This window comes from Ursus arctos, unplaced genomic scaffold (assembly GCF_023065955.2).
Source record: "Ursus arctos isolate Adak ecotype North America unplaced genomic scaffold, UrsArc2.0 scaffold_7, whole genome shotgun sequence".
NCBI classification, from domain to species: Eukaryota; Metazoa; Chordata; class Mammalia; order Carnivora; family Ursidae; genus Ursus; species Ursus arctos.
In genome coordinates this window covers 45,907,813-45,928,804 of record NW_026623089.1, presented here as the reverse complement: position 1 = coordinate 45,928,804, position 20,992 = coordinate 45,907,813, and the positions used below count along the sequence as shown (strand labels likewise).

Genomic DNA, 20,992 nt, shown 5'->3' with positions numbered 1-20,992 from the left:
ATATATGAGGAGTAAAAGAATCAATGGATAGATGAGTAAGTGTAACCAGACCATGTTACTCAGACTCCAAGAGAAGTCTGGCAACATCCCAGGAGCCGATGCTCCAGGCCACCAGGCACTATCCTCTGCCGAATGGCTAGGATTTGGGGGTAAAAGAGAATGTGAGATGGGGTCAGCGGCTAGCAATTCTGAATTTGCCCCTAAAGCCTGAAAGAACAGTCATCGGAATGCGTCGGTCGTAAAGATTCCTCATCCCTATGCCAAAAAGAAAAAAAAAAGTCCATAAAAAAATCAAAAAATCGCTAAGCTGAAAGGTGTGTTTTCTGCCCACGGCTACAGGGCAGGTGTTTTCAGAGCCAACTAAGGCAGTCCAGAGTCTCCTTTTGCTCCCGGCAGTGCCCCTAACGAATGAGTCAGGGGTCTAGGGTCACCACTCGGGACGGACTGAACTAAGCTAGCGCTGTGAGAACGAGGAACGGCACATGGATGGAGCTGCCCGAGGATCTAAGGTAAGCTGGCCTCCGCAGCGCAGCGCCGAACAAGTGGGACGGCCTCAGAGCTGGGGCTCCTCCCACAGGGGGCGGGGCCCTGCCGGGGGAGAGGGGGCGGTGGAGTCCGAGCTCCTACGGGAGGAGCGGGGCCGGTCACGTGGGAGAGGCACGGCGGCGCAGGCGCCAAGGAGCGCAGGCGCGGGGACCACCCCTCGGACCCCTGGGGCGGGGGAGGGCCTGGCCCCTTAGCCTCCAGGCGTTCAGCCCCGGAGCAGGCGGGCGGGGGCAAGCGGTGCTAGCTGCACGCGCGCACGTGACGTCCGCGGGGGTGGGTTCCGCCGCGGCGCAGGTGAGGAAACTGAGGCAGGGCCGGGTGAGCGAGGCCCGGTCCGCGGCGCGCGGGTGGCCCCTCCGGCGGCTTTAGAGCCGGCTGGAAGCTCCCTCCGAGTCGGCGGGGTGCTGCAGCACCTGCCAGGCCCCAGGCAGCCCTCCCCACCGCCGCGGCGGACGGAGTCCGTCCCAGCCCGGCGCGCCGCGGTCTGCGGGAGAACCCGGCGTTGGAGGTCCGAAGACCAGGGGCGGCGCCGATCTATCTGACTGGCGGAGAACCATCCCCCGTTCCCCTTCCCCTTCTCCTTCCCAGTCCCCGGGCTTTGAGTGAGGCGGATGACACCGGCCTGCCTGAATTGTTGGGACAGAGAACTGAGAAAAGGACTCTGTCCCGGCGCGCCCTTTCCGCCGGGCCGAGCCTGGGGCGGGCCCGGGAGCTGCCCGGGGGTAGCGGGCGGCACAGCCGCAGGTGAACCCACAGAGGTTGAGGGACCTGGCTCCACGGCTCTGCACTCGCATAGGCTCTGTGCTTCCATAGGGCCGCGTGTTTTATGGGGCCACGGTTTCCTCGGAATCTCAGGCACCTGCTCCCTCCTTCCCCTCAACGTTACACACGCCTGACAACTGGAAAGAGTCCAAGTGTATATTTAAATCCCTGTGCTGAAGTCTGGGAGCGAGAAGACGAACAAGGCACCGATCTGACCAGTCGGGCTCGAGGTTGTTGCATGGGTGGAGAGGTGAAGGAGAGGGAGAAAAAATGGTTAAGGCCCGGCCTGACAAGGGCTCTGGGGAGGGAGCACACCCAGGGAGTCCAGAAGCTGGACTGGGGTTCAGATTCAGCTGACTCTCGGCCTTTTTTCCTTCCAGACCATGCTGTTTCTGCAGCTCAATTACTTAGACTTCAAGTTAGTGTTTGTTTTTTTTTTTATTTCAATGTATTTTCCTTTGAATTTGGTAGATGATTAAAAAAAAAAAAGAATCACTTAGAATTTATTTTAAAAAGCATTGTCCAAGAAACTGCTTGGATGTTCCTATTCTGGCCCCGCCCTGTAGCCCAAGAACTGGGATTCAGAATGCAAACCTCGACTCCTTGGAACATACCCAGTCATCAGAAACCCTCCATTTTGTGTACGAACTACATTTTAGGGGCAATTATTGACTAATCTAGAAATGAGTAAGCATTATACCTCATATTTATGTCACTCTTTGTAAGGTAGCTTACAAAGCACCATCTGTACATTTTTTAAAAAGATTTACTTATTTTTTTGAAGGGGGAGGGGCAGAGGGAGAGAAGGTCCAAGCAGACTCTGCCGGGAACCCCACACAGGGCTATCCCACGACCCTGAGATGAGGGCCTGAGCTGAAACCAAGGGTTGGTGGCTTAACTGTCTGCACCACCCACGTGCCCTACGCCATCTGTACATTTAATCTTTTGATTGTTACAACTCTGTAGAAGGTAATTCTGGAATCATTCACATTGTTTTGTTGCAAAAATAGTGCCTTGTCCAGGTTCTACGACCTGTAGGAATTTGATGTAGATTTTAGTTATTCTTGGTGTGGCTCTTCCCACATCCCCCTCCTTTAAAAGGGCATGCCATTGGTTGAGATCTAATGCATTGTTCCCTAGGGGTACAGAAGACATTTCTGATGATTGTCATATCAGCTTGTGTCACTTAATTGGTTCTCAGAAAATTTGATGAGGACTAGAATTCTGGGGCTTGAAACCCCAGGCTCTGTCCGTATCTCAGAAATAAGGCAGCTCTCCTGCCAGCCAAATGCTTGCCTCTGTGAAATGTTGAGCTGAGAGACTCCCAAGTCTCCCTCTCCTGAGGCTTGTGTGGCAACAACTGTCTAGAGGCTGGGGAACCAGCCTCACCTCTGAGCTCAGTGGCCTTTGGCACAGGGAGGTTTCAACTGAACAGTGCCCTTTGCCTTCCCTGGTGCTGTTAGGGTGGAAGGCGGTGGTGACAGGCACTGCGTGGAGGATGCATTGTAGAGTGGACAGCTAGGCCAGAGGGGCCTGAGACCAGCCAGGGTTCCCTCCAGACCCAGAGTCATACCCACGAGGCAGGCCTGTAGTAACGCAGTGGGGGTGGTACAGCTGGAGAACTTGTTCAGTGTTTTATGTTCTTCAAATGACCTGCCCTCAAAGAATGAGTGAATCTGAGTCCCGTAAAGTAGGGAAGGATCATGCCTTAAAATTATGCAGTACTCAAAAAATAAAAGTATTCTGCAGTATTTTATTGTGTTGTATGTTGCTCTTATATATTCTTATATATATCCAGACAACCCCTCAAAGTTCCCTTTTTGGGAAGGAGATAAGGAAAAGGTGACCTCTCAAAGAGTGGAAACCCAGGATTTTTATCCCAAAGCCCAGGGTCTTTGTAGTATCGCCCTTGCCCTCCCATCCACACCCATATAACCTGACAGAGCTGGTGTTCTGAGCCCAGTCAGGAGGCAGGTGCAAGCAAGGGGCAGAATGGCCGTGTATGCGGTGGGGGTGGGGATGGGGGCTCTGTAGCTTCAATCCCAGATCAGAGGATTTGTCTTTGTCTCCGAGTTTCCCAGTAGCTTGATTATGTCCTCTTGTTCTGCTTTCAGCATCTGTTCAGAACTTCCTACCTCTGCCATCTGAGAGGACGGCTGGGCCAGAGCTGGGCAGACGGTCACCCTAAGGCGCAGAACAGGAAGTTGGAGACTGAGGCAAGTAGGTGAGAGCTCACAGCTAGGTTAACTGGCTAGGTCTGTTGTCCTTGATGACAAGGGTGGGAACGTATCCCCTACTGCTCATGGGCCCTCGGGTGCCCATGCCCTGGCATTTTTAAGCCTGTCCTTTTATCATCCAGGATTGACAGGACCTTGTTACTGTGGGCAGGAGAGGTGCAGAATGGCCTCCCAGCTGAGAATGGGCAATGTGACCCTTAGAAAAACATTTGCTTTTGCGTTGTAAGCTGCTTGCAAAGCTCTGGGCCTGGGAAAGACTGGTACCCTCTCTAGCCACAGATTTCCCAGGCCCTGTTCAGGAGCAGTTTTGCTTTTAGCCTTCTTCAGGCTTGTGAGAAGACTTCAGGAACCACCCCCCACCCCTGGCCTTCCTGAACCCTGATCCCCCACCCCCACCATTCCAGCTTCTGCAGGAATGTCCAGTGCAGGATAAATAGCCATGGATTGGGGGTTGGGAGACCCAGACCTGAGTCCCAGCACAGCCGCTGACCAGCCCTACCCCGATGTGACCTTGGACTAGCTAGCCCCTTCTCTGGGCCTTGGTTTCCTCATTTACTCAGTGAAGGAGGGGCTGACCAGAGCTCTGAGGGAAGGAGAGGGAACAGGAGAGCAAAGAAGGAAGATGAAACGTGCCTTCCAGCCTCCTTCACTGACGGCTGGAGGCAAGGAGGCCCATGTGCATTCTTCATTTCCTTTGCCTTCCTCAGCACCCCTCTCTTCCTTTCGGCCTGTCTCAAGCCAGCTCATTCTGGGGAGGGAGGCTTCCCTGGGTGGGGCTGGGCTGGGCAGGTGTACCCTCTGTGTAGAGACTACGATGTTGTCTCTACTTGTTTCAGGCATGAATTATCCCACCCAGTGCTGATACTTTGTTTTATGAAGACTTTATCAGTTCCTGCCCAGAGGCAGCTCCTTGAACAGGCAGGAATTGGGCCTGGGGAAACCGGGAATGAGCGTGTGCACATCCCGCAGGAGAGCGCTGGCCGCGGGTGCCCCCATGACTTTCTGGACGTCGGAACCCTGCACTTGCGGCCAGGCGGTACTTTACAGTCTGTGGATGTCAGAAATGGGACAGCCTGAGATTTGCTAGTTCCTTCCTCTGTCGGTACAGAATGTCTTCATAGCTTATGTCAGATTGCCTTGCCGTTGAGCAGTGGAGCTAGGACCCAACCCAAGGTCACCTAAACCCCAGGCTTGAGTGTTTGATTCAAGGTCAAGCCAGCCCTGTCCAAAATAACTCTCTGGTACTGAGCTGAAATTGGGTGCCTCCAAATTAGTTTCAACATGGAGTTTAAATTATATTCAGGTAATTTCGTTGGACATTGATGGCCTATTGATGAGCAGGATTTGTGTTAAGTGCTGGGGAAGGAGGAATGAATAAGACAGCAGCCGCTCTACCATAGTGTGCACACAGACACGCCAGTAACTGAAATACTCGGTCCGTTTGCTTGTGCGGTGGCAAAGGTATGTGTACGTCTCCACACACCTGCACGCTCTCTATCATCAGAGGTGTGGGAACAGTTGATAGTTGGGGCTTCCAGGAAGACACACTTGGGAGACAGAGGGTTATTTGTCCGGGCCTTTATGTCGTTTACATGGCGGGGTGGGGCATCCCGGGCAAAGGAAACAGCACAGCAACAGTCTGGAGGCCTAACAAGACATGTTACGGTCCTTGCGTGTGGCATGGCCGGAATGGCAGCCTGCAGCTCCTCTGGGATGGGCCCTGTCGGCCATGCTGAGGACTTTGGAGAGCCCAGGAGCAGGCAAGGATGCGGGCAGGTTGGGGTGTTCTCCCGTTACTCTGGCTGCAGCCTGGAGAGAAAGCTGGAGAGGACCTGGCTCTGGCCAAGCCTGTTCTGGACGGCGCAGTGAGGCTGAGGTTAGAACAGGGGGCAAACACGTTTCACAGGATGGACCGAACCTCCTGACTGATTAGAGGCGGGCAACAGGGGAGAAGGAGTGGGCTGCGACTCTCAGCTTCTGGCTCGAGCAGTCGGCCAGATGCCTGTGTTGGCTGGGGAACTCCAGAAGAAACACTGATGCTAAGTGGAGGTCAGTGTTGGACATGGTGCCACAGAGATGACCTCCAGAACCTCTAGGTGCAAACTTTGAGTCAGGAACAGCAATCGGAACCTGGACGTCAATACCAAGGGGTGGAGTGAAGGGCTGGAAGTAGGTGAGGTCGCCCAGGAAGGGGTGGGGTGAGTGGAAGAACCAGAAGGGAAGGCAAAGGGGGTAAAAACAGATAGCAAGTAAGGGGCCTCAGTGGTGCTCGCTGACTTCTTGGGTGTGGGGTGATGAATGGGGCAAGGAGCAGGCTGCAGAAGGAGCCATAGAGAAAGGGACATCTCTCTTTGATCTCAGTGTGACACGTGGGTGGTGTTAAGGCCTTTGCTTCATTCGTCAGCACCGCATAGCAGGGAAGGTCTGTTGGCGCTTGATAAATGTTACAATCTGCATGACTGCAAATGACTCAAACTTTGTTCAGCTATTTGAAGGGCTGGGGGCCTTGGCAGCTCTCCATTTTGATGTTTTCTGGAGATTGAGTATTAACAGCTGAAGGAGCCCCAGGGTTTCTGGGTGGCCTGGTCCTGCCCATCGTGTGAGAGAGTGAGCTTGGGGCCATAGGCGGGACTCCAGAGCCCCGCCTCCAGCCCTCCCCTGCAGCCTGATTCCCGCCTGCTCCTGCTGGGTCGGCCTCTTTGTCAGCAGAAGCGGGAGTGTGGCCGCTGTGAATGGTGAGTGCCCTGCTCCCAGGTTTGAACTACGGAGGTTGGGGATCAGGGACGGGGTGGGGAGTGGCTTGTGGCGCTCTGGGCTTCAGGGAAGAAGAAACACTCTGGAATCTGAAATGGAGGGGGGAGGGTTCTGATGGGGACCCAAGAATGTGCAGATTCCAAAGTGAGCTGCTTTTGACAGACCCGCATGATGGCACTGGGGTGCTTTAAGGAGCTTTTACATTCACCTTGTCCAGCCCCATGATTTTGGAGTGGAGGAAAATGAGGCTGGGAGAGGGGATGACCCCAGCTTCGCCTAGGGAGCCCAGCTGGGTCTTGTCCCCCACCCCACCAGCACGCTCTCTCCTCACCAGAGCTGCCACTCTGAGCGGCCACAGCTGTTGTCGGTCTGTGCTCTAAGCATGCTTCACCTTCTTCCGTGGGAGAGGATGAGACCCGATAAGTCACACAGCGAGAACCGAGGACTGTAGCTGTGCGAGGTGGGGGCGGACTTCTGTGAAAGACCTTGCTGTTACCTCTGAGAAACTGACCTTTTCCTTAACGGATGAGGATAGAAAGGGGAGGACAGAGAGAGGACATCGGTCATATGGTAAATTTCCTTTAATGGTTTGGCTGTATTTGATGACTGAAAAAACAAGTCAATCTATTTTTAATGCTCCTTGAGACAAAGGGGGATCATACCCCTTGACCCCCAGAAACCTACAAATGAATGTGTGGGGAGGCTAGGTATGATGGTAGAAGGACTGCAGCTTTAGCCTAGTGATCTGGGTCCAGGTTATAGTACTGCTGCCTGTGGGCTCTGTGACACTGGAGAAGGTCCTGAACTTCTCCGAATTCAGTGTTGTCACTGTAAGAGTATTATCTGCATCAAAGACTGTTGGGTGAATGAAATTAGGCCCTGAGCGTCAAGTGACACTAAATAAATGCTGGTTTACTGGCTTCCCTGTCTCTCCTGTTAGCCTTAGAGGCCCGTGTGAAAATGCTTTGTTCTGTTGAGAGAGTAGGGTCCCCCTCCCCTCCCCCCCTTTGTCCTGGGAATAGCTGTGATCCAGGAGCCCGAGTCACTCTCACTATGCAGGGAGTTGCTGTGATACATGCTCCAAGACGTGCCAGGATGGGAATGCTTTGTAGCTCAGGGAGGCTTGGCTGCGGGGCTGGACCTGCACATTCTCTAGGTGTTTTTAGGGGTGAATTTTCACCGCTAACCCCAGCAGAAGAGCCAGCTGCTGGAGGCCCCCTGGCGTCTGTTCACGGAGAGGCCTGACTCATCTCTGGAGCTAATACTGCTCTCCCATCTTAGTGCTGCTGGGCCTGAGAGCAAGGTCCACGCTTCTCAAAGGGGTGATTCTCTGCTCACACTTTCTGGGTCACAGCTTGAGGTGGGCGTGGGGTGGTACACAACACCCGTATCTTGTATTCTGGCTCTTGAACTTGAGATAGGGGGGTGGGGGGCCTTTGGGACATAGAAGTTTGCATTCTCCCAGTGCCTTGAGCCCTGACATCCGCCCCCAGCCAGGCTTTCCCAGGCTTATTCGGCCCAGGCAGGGCCTAGCCCTTCCACTCTGCCCTCTGAGTCCCACGCCAGCCCCACAGCCACTTCCTTCTGGGCGCTTCTGTGGCTTCTCAGATCAGATGGAGCTGGCTCTCATCCCCCTAGCTTCATGTTCATACCTGGCCCAAGATGCCTCCCCTTTCCACTCAAATTTCTGTTATCTGTGTGCTAGGCCTGTGTGTCCTTGAGGATGGGGTTTCACTTAGTTGTATGTCCTCCCAAATCGCCATTTATTGAACAGGCCAGTGCTGAATAAATGATTGGAAATAAATGTTGAGTCTGATTGAGTCCTGTTCCCCTTGCAGTCGTGAGCAAACAGGCTAACTGGCCGTTGGTGTGAAGATGGAGCCTGTCGGTCTCTAAGAGCGGCCGTGTTGTGTTAGGAGAGTGTGGAGCTGAGTGTAAGGCTCTCTGGGCTTCCTGCAATACGTCCAGGTGTTCAAGGAGTTGAAGCGAGTCCTTTTGTAGGGTAGACGTAAGCTGGTTTTTGTGTGCTGCCGCAGAAATGTTATCAGACCTGTGATCAGAGACCACGCCATATTCTCCTGAATCATACACACATGTCAGAAATCCAGGGGTGTTTGGGGTATGTGTTGAGGTGCAGAAATTGTTCCAGGCTCTGGGGAATCTTCTGTTTATAGCACACAGGTGAGAGCTGTGGTTGTTCTGTGAATGCCCTTAATTGTTCTGTGAATTATAATTGAGTAATGTGTAACTTTGCCTCATAAAGGAACTGGAAGCCGGCCCGTGGGCTGGAAGGTTCTTTCCTTCTTGGCCCAAGAACTTGGGTTCTCCATGAGTCATCATCCTCATCATTCAAATCTATTGAATTCACTTGCGTGCACAATTTTGGAGAGCTCACTGTGTGCCAAGCAGGCACCGTGCTGGGCATGGCAATTCAGAGATGAACTGAGGGACAGAGTCAAAGGGAACAGAGTCAAAGGTAGATAGGTCCACATCTTGCGTGGAGCACACGGGAAGTGTCGTGCGTACGAAGCGTCTCTTGGGAGTGGGAGTGACGGTAGGCAGAGCAGCCGGGAAGCCTTCTTGAGGAGGTGTCCAAGTCGCGAAGAACAGAACAGATGGGGTAGCACATTCCAGGAAGCAGCATGGAGATGGGTTCACCGCGAGCCCGGCTGCCCCCCACAGTGAGCTGAGAGAAGGGAAGCTGGAGGGCGCAGCTCTCCCAGGCCAGGCTGCCCGCGTTACTGGACTTTATTCTGAGGCTTATGGCTAACCGAGCACAAAATCCTGGGTTCTGCTCTGAGGCAGTGCTTCTCAGACTTCCGTGTGCATGTGAACTGCCTGCCTGGTCTGATTCAAATGCAGCTGATGATTCCAATAGTCCTGAGATGAGGCTTGAGATCTTCACTTCGGTGTGATGCCTGTGCTGCCAGGCCAGGAGGCCGCAGTGAGAAGTGGAGCTGTAAGAAACTCCTCTCTCCCAGCTCCAGGCCCTCCCGTCAGAGGTGCCCCAGCAGCACCCCTCCCCCACCACACACACACCTGGCCTCCCCTTCCTTTCCCCCTTCCTTACTAGCAGATGCCAGATTCCTCTTTCTGCAATGCTCTTTTCATTTGGTCATTCCTCCTTCCCACCCCCCTGTCTGGAAGACCCCTTTTCTTAACTCAAATCTGAACTTTTCACGCTGGCCTAACCACAAGCCTGGCCTACGCTTTCTTCCCAAAGTCCTTACCACCACATTACTCCCAACCCCACCTTACGGCTGTGGGTCCCTCAAAGCCCATCCTCTGGCAGTGGCATGTGGCTTTCTGGGTTTTTGCTTAATCGTTTGGAGAAATCCCCTCTCCAGCCAAGTGCTGGAGGGGAGACAGAAGTCTTCGGTTAGGTGGGCCACACACATATGCCCTGGGTCTGTATCTGGTGATCTCTGCACAGAGTCATGCTGGTTCTTAGGGAGGGAGGCCCCCCAGTATAAGACCGTAGGATGGCCAGAGGGCCATGGGAACAGAAGTATTTTAAGTAGTTGTCAGGAGAAGGAAGGCTGGGTGGGGTACCTGCTGCAGTCCCGGGGACCTAACTGGAGGAAGCCTTAGGGAGGCCCCCAGGAATGAGCTGGGAACAAGGCTGGATTCTGCAGGACCTGCGTGGGGCTCCATTGCCATTGCAGAGCCCCGTGACCCACGCAGACCTCTTTTGCCAGCACCTCTGAGGCAGACACACACCCAGCACCGTGCTCTTTTCTTACATAATGCGTGCTCTCTCAATCCACTCCCTTCATTCCGCAGACACCTGTGCGGTGCGAGTCGAGCAGGGCAGAACGTTGGATTAGACGCTGGTGTTTACCAGTGGCCACCTCTGTTTGACTGTGCCGTTCAGTAGCTGCTAGATCTTGAGGAGATGTTTACTCTCTCATCGACTCCGGTTTTCTGTATTGCTTCTTTTTTGATTTTGGTTTTATTTTCACTCGGAGCCTGTTTTGTTGGTATAATGAATGAAATATAAAGCTGTTCTCAGTTGAGAGAAAGTACTGAGATTGCCTGCCCACCGTGGGTGAGGCCCTGCTGGGCGCTGCATGAATGCTATGGTCTCTGTTTCTGAGGGATTCACAGACTGAAGAGGAAGAAGGAGAAGGTAACAAAACAGTGCGATTGGTGTTCTGAGTATTTTTTGATCAAAGAAGAGAAGGCTGCCCCACCCCAGGGAGGTGATAGCAGAGACCCCCAGACTATGAAGGAGAAGCAGCCGCTGACAGGGAGGGGAAGGGGTAGGAGGCTGCCTCCAGGGGGCCCAGCATGGACACACCACAGAGCTGGGAGGCCGCGGCTTTGGGCACGGGAGAAGAATGGCAAGAGAGGCGTCTCAGAGGGCTGTCACTTCTCTGTTCTCGCTCCTGACCCATGAGTGAGCTCCCTGGGGCGGGAACCTCCGCGTGTCTGTTATTTCCCCAAGCTCTTGTGGCAGCAGGTGCTCAGCGGCCCTCGTCCGGTCCTGTCCTCCACTCCCGTCTCTGACGCCGCTGCTACTCTGACGCCGCTGCTCCCCTCCCCTGCCTCTGGCCTCCTGGTTGGCTGCCCAGCCAGAGGCTTGCATGGAGACCAGATTCCAGCTGTCTCAAAGTGGGAGCAGTAACATCTTCTTCCTTCCTCTCAATCTCCAGAAATGTCTTTCCTCCAGGATCCGAGTTTCTTCACCATGGGGATGTGGTCCATTGGTGCGGGGGCCCTGGGGGCAGCTGCCTTGGCCCTGCTCCTGGCCAACACAGACGTGTTTCTGTCCAAGTCCCAGAAAGCGACGCTGGAGTATCTGGAGGACATAGACCTGAAAACCCTGGAGAAGGGTAAGCAGTGACCCCACCGGCCTCAGTACTTTTCCAAGGTGCTGGGATGCAGACTTATTCATTTTTTTCCTTATAAAAGGGCTGTCTCTCTTTTTCTTAATTGGAAAGCCACTGTAACAACATTAGGAAAAATATAATAACACTTTTTAAATTACTGATAAGCCCATTACCCTGACACAGCACTCACTATTATTTTTGCACGTTCCTTTCCATGTGTACATAGTATGTAGTTGTGATCTTATTGGACACCATGTTTTACATTTTAGCTTCTTCTTGTCAAAAGCATTTTTCACTTTCTGCTCTTGTCTCCTGGGCCTTTACAGAAAAGAGCTCCTGGGTCAAATGCATTTGAGAACCACTGTGTACCCATTCCATGTTCCCGGTGCACAACACAGGCACTTGCTTATCGAAATGCAGCGTCTGGGTGGTTACCAGTACAGCCGTGGGCAGCCCTCACCTGGGGTGCCGCACACACAGGGCGGGGGGTGGGGAGCGCAGGGTCACACTTGTAGAGTGGACCTACCTGTCTCCCTCTTCTTGGGGAGCCCACCTGGAGCGCCTGGGGACTGCTGAGAGCCACAGATCTGCACGTGCTCCTCGGCTGCCTCACTGTGTGCTCTCGGCCTGCGCGGCTCAGTGGGGTCTCAGTGATGCCAGTGGTGTGGGTGCAGTTGGCACGAGCTTGGTGAAGTTTGGGGCTCGCTGACTGGGTGGTCTCCAGGTTGGCCCCTCAAAGGGAGGCCATGCTCACAGGTTCCGTAAGTGAGGAAGCTTGTCGGGGGCAGGCAGGCACTGTGACTACAGACTTAGGCATAGGTCTTCGTGGAGGACTAGGAAGTCCTGTGGAGAGAGCCCTGTTTGGCTGTGTTCAGCCCGGGGTTTTCCCATCTTTCGATTACAGACCCCAGCCTGCTCCTTTTTCTCCGTATAACATGCCACAGGGGCGCGGATTCCTCTGAGAAATGCTAAGACAGTGAGAGTTGCTACTTGCTGAGCCCTCGCTAACTGTGTTCCCAGACACTGCGGCGGGCACTTTTCTACCCATCTTTAGATGCCCCCGTAGCCGCAGTGGAGCTGCTGGGTGCTTACACTTATGAGCGAGGAGACCGAGGTCTGGGGAGGAGCCGGCGTGTGCCCGAGGCCACCCTACTAGCTGCAGGCCCTGGAGCTGCTGGGTGCTTACACTTACGAGCGAGGAGACGAGGTCTGGGGAGGAGCCGGCGTGTGCCCGAGGCCACCCTACTAGCTGCAGGCCCTGTCGGACCACAGCCGGCTTGAGCCGCAGAACCGTACTGCCTTGAGCCATTTCCTGGCTGGGCATCTTCTGCCCTCTCCTGTGAATAATTGTGCGGTTAACATATTTAGGTTAAATTTTTTTTTTTCTGTAGGGGGGCACCTAGGGTGGCTCAGTCGGCTAAGCATTTGACTCTTGATCTCAGCTCAGGTCTTGATTTCAGGGTTGTGAGTTCAAGCCCTTGTTGGGCTCCATGCTGGCCGTGGAGCCTACTTAAAAAAAAAAAAAATCAGTTTGGGACACCTGACTGGCTCAGTTGGTGGAGGGTATGACTCTTGATCTTGGGGTTGTGAGTTCAAGCCCTGTGCTGGGTGTAGAGATTACTTAAAAATAAAATTTTTAAAAAGTTTTTTTTCATAAAAATTTCTGTTGACTTATTCTCGTTGAATACATTTTTCTTTTAAATTAGAGGTTTTGTTTTGTTTTGTTTTGTTTTGATCAAAGTGCAAGATCTCTTTCAGGTTTTGGCCATGTATCTGCCCTAAAGAATCATTACAGTGTCCACTGGTACCAGCACAGGAATTTGCCATTTTTCCAGAAATGTTCCAGTTTGGGATGTTCAATTTTGCCAATAGATTTTGAGGGGGGGGGGCCCTTTTGGGTAAACAGCGGGGTCTTTACACTATATTGATTTCCCTCTGAAGGATGATTAGTTTCTGTCTGTGTTTCCTGTTTGCTGTTTCCAAGTCGTCTGCTAGGCCAGTGCCGTTTATGGACTGCCTCCATGGTTGGGGCCGGGCTGGGCTGGGAGGAGAGAATACTAATTTGTCTTTTCTCCCCAGAACCAAGGACTTTCAAAGCAAAGGAGCTCTGGGAAAAGAATGGAGCTGTGATTATGGCTGTGCGCAGGCCCGGCTGTTTCCTCTGCCGAGAGGTGAGTACATCAAGGATCTGTTCAGAGAAAAGGAGTCCAGCAAGCGGGGCCAACGTGTTTGCAGCCAGGACCAAGGGCCTGTAGGCCCACTTTGACCTTCGATCAGCACTGTTATTTGCTCTAGGTATTTCTTTTGATTTTTTCCCTGTGTGTATTCATTTAACAACTCACCATATCCTGGGGTTAGCAAACATACTTGACTCTCATTTGGCGCTCACAGGCCCTTGCGCTCTCAGGGACCGTCTGTGTCCAGGGCCATCTTCCCGATTTAATCAGGGGTGGCGACCAGGTTGAATTCCGTATTCCTGGTGCACGACACAGGCACCTGCTTATCGAAATGCAGCGTCTGGGTGGTTACCGGTAGAGCCACGGGCAGCCCTCACCTGGGGTGCCGCACACACAGGGTGGGGGGTGGGGAGCACAAGGTCATACTTGTGGAGTGGACCTACCTGTCTCCTGTCTCCCTCTTCTTGGGGAGCCCACCTGGAGTGCCTGGGGGACTGCTGAGAGCCACAGATCTGCATGTGCTCCTCGGCTGCCTCACTGTGTGCTCTCGGCCTGCGCGGCTCAGTGGGGTCTCAGTGATGCCAGTGGTGTGGGTGCAGTTGGCACGAGCTTGGTGAAGTTTGGGGCTCGCTGACCGGGTGGTCTCCCAGGTTGGCCCCTCAAAGGGAGGCCATGCTCACCTGTTCCGTAAGTGAGGAAGCTTCAAGAGAAAGCAGGGTCCAGCCTTGTCACTTTACAGATAGGTGAAGAGGGCTTCGGTGACCTGTCCTGGTCACACAGTCAGTGGCAGAAGACCTAGATTCTGAGATCTGCCTTGCCTGAGGGAGAACTGGGAACGAGACAGCACTGCTTCTCACATGGTGGCGTGGGCCCTGTCCACATGGTCGTCCTTCGTCCTCTCATTGTCCTTCCTGAGCCCGGGGCATTCCTTTCAGCCTTGAGCTCTCTCTCCTTGTGTGGCTGGGCCGACAGAGAATGTGCTCACATTCAGGGTACTTCAATGCCTGTTGTCTCCCCCACATATCCCTGGAAAATACAGTGGAAGAGGCAGAGGGACAGCGGTGGTGACAAAGTCACACTGCTGTGGGGAGGTGTAGTACTTTCCTGTTGCTGCTGTTACAAATAATCACAGACTGGGTGGCTCTCAACAACACGGATTTATGAGCTTGCACTTCTAGGGGTCAAAATTCTGAAATTGGTCTCATTGGGCTAAAATCAAGGTGTCAGCAGGGCTGCATTCCTTCTGGAGGCTGCAGGAGGGGAGTGATTTCCTTTCTTCTTCGCTGCTAGCGGCCGTCTGCCTTCCTTGGCTCATGGCCCCTTGCTCCACTCTTACAGCCAGTGTGGGCGGGTCCAGTCTTTCTCACAGTGCGTCACCATGTCACGGGAAGGACCCCTGGGATTGGGGCCACCCAGATGATGCAGGATTATCTCCTTTAAGATCAGCGGGTTAGCAACCACCTGCTGCCTTGATTCCCCCTGGCCCTGTAGCAAAGCGTGTTCACAGCTTCCTGGGGTTAGCATGTGGATATCCCGAGAGGGTATTTCTACCTACCATGGGAAGCGAAGCCTAAAAACTCAGGGCTTTTGGTTCAACGTCTGTGATGCCTTCAGATATCAACATGGAAGCCTGTTGTGACCGGATTTCCCAAGGCCAGTTAAACCTGCAAGATCCCAAGAGCAGCTGCCTTCCCTAAATACACCCTGCTTGCCTGTGCCCTGCTCTCTGCTTGGCAGAGCATTTTGTGAAAAACGTGTGTTGGACGGCAGTCTGTGTTCTTTTAGTGGCCCAGACCAGAGGTGTAGGACTGAGTTCCCACTTCATGGCTTTGGGCAGTACAGAGCCCAGGAAAAGGGAGGAAATCGTTTCATCTCACACATAGGTGGTCTGTGGCCGCAGCAGACCTGTAGTCCTCTGTGTTGTAGGGCCAAGTCGGCCGCTCCCTGAAGCTCTTGATGAGTGCATCGCAATGGATTCTGCTTCGTTAGCTGTCCTTTTTGTGTGTGTTCTAGAAAATAAACAAAAAATTAAATGTAGTTTCTACCATACAGCAACATATTTGTATTGGAGGCGGGTGGGCTGCTGTTTCTTTAATTCCGACACCAGAAGTGAAGAATTTGCTCTGAACAGCAAAGCTTTACCAAGACACGTGTAGTTTCCTTTCTTTATCCAGCATGTAGTTCGTGAGGGTCAAGGATGTCTGTATTTATCAGTTCAGCTGCATTCTCCCCACTCTACACCTTCACCTTCAAATCTTTCCACCCGGCATCTAGTACCTTCCATGTATCCAGCCATGTGTTGGGCATGGAGGGATACAAGAAATGGAAGACACGGCATTTCACACCTGGGAACTTAAGTGACCGTGCTCACCTTGGTGGTCACACACAGACCCGGTTCTGAAAAAGTCTCCAAGCAGAAAGATTGGATATGCACAGAGAATTGGGGCTTTACTCCAGGCTGGATGAGCCAGGGAGAACTTTCAAAACAGGGACCCCTTTCTGGAGGGTGGGATTTGAGCGGGAGAAAAAGGGAGGTTGTTTTGGGGTGGGGAGCCAACTGAGCAAGGGCGCTGGGGCAGCTATTTGCCTGGCCCCAATGGAGTTTGTCTCCTGGGGTGAGCTGGTTTGGTTGAGTGCAGGGGAGAGGCGATGAGGTGGGAGAGGGGCATCGTGGCTACACATGGAGGGCCGTGTTTGGGGGTAGTCTCGCAGTTACCTGATGCTCCCCAGGCCATGGTTAGGACATCCATAAGAGGCGCCTTGCCTCTCCTTCCCACCCTGGAGAGAACAAGAAGCCTGGACTGAGGAGGCCTCGGGCCCAGCGGGGCCAGGCTTCTGCTGGGCTACACAGGCCTTCATTGTTCCGGGCATCTCATTGCTTCTGTTCTGTACTCAGTGCCAGCCCCTCTCTGGGCCTGCAGGGCAGCAGGCAATTGGCCAGCTGCAGAACCACAGGAGTTTGTGCCCCTGACGTTCCCTGTCTCCTGCAGGAGGCTGCGGACCTGTCCTCCCTGAAGCCCAAGCTGGACGAGCTGGGAGTCCCCCTGTATGCGGTGGTGAAGGAACAAATCAGGACCGAAGTGCAGGACTTCCAGCCTTATTTCAAAGGAGAAATCTTCCTGGATGAAAAGGTGCATCTGTGAGCCCGTGGACACAGACTGGTGGGGGTTGTGCTCGGGTGTGGAGAGTTCGATGACCCAGGGTATGTCTGACCTGGAGCTGGAGGCTGCCCTCCCTTTCGGCTGCCCTGAATTTTGGCTCCCCTCTGGGCAGAGCGTGATGGGACACTTGACAGGTGTCCTCTCACCCTTCCTGAACTGTGACCTGGGCACAGGAGCCTGGGAAATTGCTGAAGCCCCACTGGGTTCTCACACCATGCAGGCGGGGTCCAGCACGAGCCCCTGGCCCTTACTTCACTGCAGCCATATTCCTTTCCCCTCTACTCTCACCTGTGCGGATGTCAGACTGTTAGCACCCTACTGGGCACAAGAGCCCTGTGTGTCTCTAGCAAGGGGCCAGAGGCAGAGTGGAAAGCTGCATATCTGTGTCCTAAGCGTGGGCCTGCCCTGAGGTCAGAAGCTGGCCTGGCAGGGTTCTCTTTCCCCGGGGCAGTTGAGAGTGCTCCTGAATGGGAGCTGTGTGGGGGTTAGGTTGGGGGGAGGACAGGAAGCAGGCTTTGGGTCTTTGAGAACGAATGCCCTGTTGGGAACCTTTTCTCCCGGGGGAAGGCAGGCATACAGGCTGCTCAAAGGGGCTCTGTCTTTCTTGTTCCTGCAGAAAAAGTTCTACGGTCCCCAAAGGCGGAAGATGATGTTTATGGGATTTGTCCGTCTGGGTGTTTGGTACAACTTCTTCCGGGCCCGGAATGGAGGCTTTTCTGGAAACCTGGAAGGCGAAGGCTTCATCCTTGGGGGAGTTTTTGTGGTGGGATCAGGAAAGCAGGTAAATTCCTCATGTTCACATATGGATCTGTGGGTGTGTGTGTCTGTGGGCACAAGGTCCCAATGTGGGGGGTGACCTTCCCTACTTGGAGTCTTGCAGCCTTCCTTCCAGAAAGCCAGGGAACGTGAGGAAGGGGAAGGTGGAGAATTGACCGTTTATCACGCATCTGCTCACAGGCCACCTCACACTCGAGTCTCCTCACTCATCACAGTAATGTCCTGAGATGGTTTGGGCATTCCGCAGGCCAGTGACTTGGAACTGAGAGGTGTGGGTGAGCGCACGCAAGAGCGCAGCTCGTCAGTGGCACTCCTGGGGCCTGCATCTGGGTCTCCTGATGTCAAGTTCTGTCTTCCGTGCTTGAACAAAAGCATTTCTATTCTGTCAAGAACTCCCCTGCAGTTTTCCCAGGTCATCAGGGATGGACAGTAGAGAAAAGGAAGAGGAGAGAAGGAAGAAAAACAGGCCTGATTAGGGGGAGTATCAAGGAGATATGGGGGGAGACAGCACGTTTCTGTGGGGTTTCTGTGGGGTGCCGCCCCAGAGAGGCAACAGACTTCTCTGCAGACAGGCTGCTCCGGGCCCTGCCTCTGAGGCTCCAGAGTGAGCACAGGGACCCTGTGGGCCCAGGAGGCAGGTGGGTGGCTGCTCCATGTCAGACTGCGGGCAGCCTCGAGCTGGGGGGGCTCCCCTGTGCTGGAACGCAGCGCCAGCAGACGCCAGGTGGACGCAGAGCAGGGGGAGGGTGAAGCGGATGCAGTTTCAAGGGCCCGACAGGAGGACGTCGAGACTGGTGGCCCGACCTCTAGTCCTGTCTCTGCCAACTTCAGGGATCGCATTAACGCTTGGCCGCCTCTGTAAAAAGATGGTATTGTTTGCCTTGGTGGACCTCACCGCTAATCTTAATAATTGCATACTTTTCTCAGTCTGGGAAGAATAAAAGCTAGTAGGAATAGAAATCTTTCAGTTTGAAGCTCTACCTCTAATCTCTTCCTTTGAAACCTTGGTAACTGCTGTCGCTTGTCTGTATTACACTCTAGCATGGATTGGTGTCTGATAGAATGCAAACCTATTTGCTTCCTTTCTGGCAAATACATCAAAATGTCGTAGTGATCATGGCTGCCCGCGAGTGCCTGCCTTGTTCCGAGTCCTCATGTACACCATCTCCTAGCGTCCTCACAACCAGTCTGGGATGTTAGGGAGTTTTAGTCCCTTCTACATGTAAGGAAATGAATTATGAATGATATGAAGTAATTCTGCCAAGAGATAAACAGCTGCTGAGTGGTACAATGGAAATGGAAATCAGGAACGCAGGCACGCCCTGCTCCAGAGACCCCGCCCTTCCCCTGCCCAGAGCCGCTCCTCAGCGGTGGTTCCCAAAGACCCCTTCCAGATGCCCTTGCACTTGGGCAGGCCAGTTCCCAACAGGATCAACCACTCAGCCTCTCCTGGCTCAGGCGCCCTGGGGTTCCTTCCTTCTCCTGCCTCTGCCTTCCCTCAGCCTCCAGGGCAGGGCCTAGCTCACCTGGCAGCCTTCTCTTGCCTGCCAGTGACTCACCTGGTGCTCACAGGCTCCCCAAGCCGGGCTGGCACATTCCTAGTGTTTTTAGGTGTGTCATTGGTCTTTGTCCATGCTCCCTGGCGCACGGCCCTCTTCCTTTCTGGTGGAACGTGGACTGGGCTGGCTGAGCCTCTGGGTTTCTTGAGAGCAGAGTTTTTGCAGTCCCCCTGAGCCAGCTGCCACTCAGTGGGGATTTCCTTTGTAATAATAATCTTCAAAGCACGCTTACTTTAGGGCGCCTGGGTGGCTCGGTTGAGCATCTGCCTTCGGCTCAGGTCATGATCCCAGGGTCCTGGGATCCACGTCTGGCTCTGTGCTCAGCCAGGAGTCTGTTTCTCCCTCTCCCTCTGCTCCTCCCCCTGCTCATGTTCTCTCTCTGTCTCAAACAAATAAATAAAATCTTAAAAAAGAATTTTAAAAAAGCACAGTTTCTTTAAAGAAGTAATGTGTTTTCAACATAGAAGATTTGAGAAAGCAGCAGCAGGTGAGGAGGGCCATCCTGTGAGCTCAGCCACCGCGCACAACCCATTAGAACCACGCTGAGCCGAGAAGCCTTTTGTTTTGTTTTGTTTAGAAAATGATATCTTACTAGATATTCTTTTTTTCATTTAACAGCGTATCATGAACATCTCCTACGTCATCATATATTCTTCCTCAGTATCTTTCATGGCCGCATACTGCTTCGTTAGACATGGAGATAGTTTCCTCATCTGCTTCCCTGTAGTCACCTCCGTGTGGTGGGACGTTTTGGGTTTTTTAAAGTCTTTATAAATAATGGTACAGCAAATATATTTACAGATGTTTGTTTATTTATTTGTTCTGTTAAGATGAGTTCCCTGATGTCCTGGGGCAAAGACTCTTTCAGAGGATTCCTTGATACTGATCTCACACGCGCTATTTCATGTGTTTTACTGCTTTCCGATGCTTTGGCATATCCTCTGTCTTAGAGCATTTTGCTTCACAGTATCAGGAGTGGCCTCCGTTTTCTTAGGAAAACTAAGGTCAAGAGAGGGCGTGTCTCCCTTTTCCGATGGCGGGAGTCTGCCCTCGGAGCTCCACTTGCACACCCTGCAGCTCTTCTCGGGAAGCTCGACCTGTGTCGGCTCTCTCTGCCTGGGGTGTTCTTTTACCTCCACCTGTAGGCATGCGGCCGCCTTCCTGCTTTACTGTCTGTGAAGCCTTGCCTGACCACCCCATCATATCGCCCCACACAGATGTCACTCCTGACTTCCCGCTCCCACGGTGCTGCGGGTCCGGCCCACCCGTTGTGACGTAACCTTCCCTGACCCCGCTTGGCCACCCAAACTGAACCCGTCAGGAGCGGAGCCAGGCCTGACCCGGATCTCTGGCCCCTGCTGCCCAAGCTGCCGCTCAGTGTCCCATGAATGAGTGACTCAGAGTGCGGACTGATGTTCCCTCTCGTTTCCTTTTAGGGCATTCTTCTCGAGCATCGGGAAAAAGAATTTGGAGACAAAGTGAACCCAGTTTCTGTTCTGGAAGCCGCTAGGAAGATCCAACCCCAGACTTCGGCCGCAGAGACAAAGTGATTGTGTGAAACTGCCCCGCTCAGGGATAACTGGGGGCACTCGCCGGTGTCCTGGGACGTGTTGTGTCTCCGCTCATGTCCCCAGAGAGTTAGAAGCCCACTCATGCCATATTGTCAGTAGAGATCATTAATGTATTTTAATACCATGCTCTCTTTAGGCCCAATAAGGCAAAATAGCCCCCAGACAAGACTGATAAGAATCTAAGAAACCAGTGAGGGTAATTTCAGCTAAAACCTGGAAAATATGAGGCTTAGCCTTGACTGCTGCACCCCCTTACAGCGTACGTGGTGTGAGTGCCGTTACTGGAAATGGCTTTCACTTTCATGTCTTCAAAAATCTAAGAAAAGTTGATGATTGACTTGAAGAGTCAGGATATGAAGGTTTGGGGCTTGTGTGTTCTCTATTAATGACCTATTAGTACAATGCTAAGGTAAAACGCAAAGGAATTGGCGGGTTCCAGATGGCTTACTAAAAGTAAATTATCAAATGAAATCTATTTTTTCATCGTCTTCCATTCTAACCTCAGAGGTTTGATTTTCTAGAAGAAGTGATCATCTCTGGCTCTAATAAAATTATCAGAAATTGCCTATAATACAAGTTTTTCTGATAAAACTAACAATAAAAATATTTACCATAA

General features: G+C 53.1%; 1 protein-coding gene across 4 annotated transcripts; it reads left to right on the top strand.

Annotated features, from left to right (window-relative positions):
- Positions 1–673: 673 nt before the first annotated feature.
- PRXL2A (peroxiredoxin like 2A) lies at positions 674–20,992 on the top strand. Of its 4 annotated transcripts, XM_048218993.2 has the most exons (7): positions 674–840; positions 3,423–3,524; positions 10,972–11,134; positions 13,211–13,302; positions 16,299–16,439; positions 17,086–17,250; positions 20,242–20,992. In XM_048218993.2, exons 3-7 carry the CDS (start codon positions 10,990–10,992, stop codon positions 20,353–20,355), a joined length of 657 nt encoding a protein of 218 aa, XP_048074950.1. In that variant the 5' UTR covers positions 674–840; positions 3,423–3,524; positions 10,972–10,989; the 3' UTR covers positions 20,356–20,992. The 4 variants fall into 4 exon arrangements, with proteins under 4 accessions (XP_048074950.1, XP_026360351.1, XP_026360352.1 ...); XM_026504566.2 differs by lacking the exons at positions 674–840; positions 3,423–3,524 and adding an exon at positions 6,175–6,280 and having other exon boundaries at positions 10,955–11,134; XM_026504567.4 differs by lacking the exons at positions 674–840; positions 3,423–3,524 and adding an exon at positions 6,176–6,280.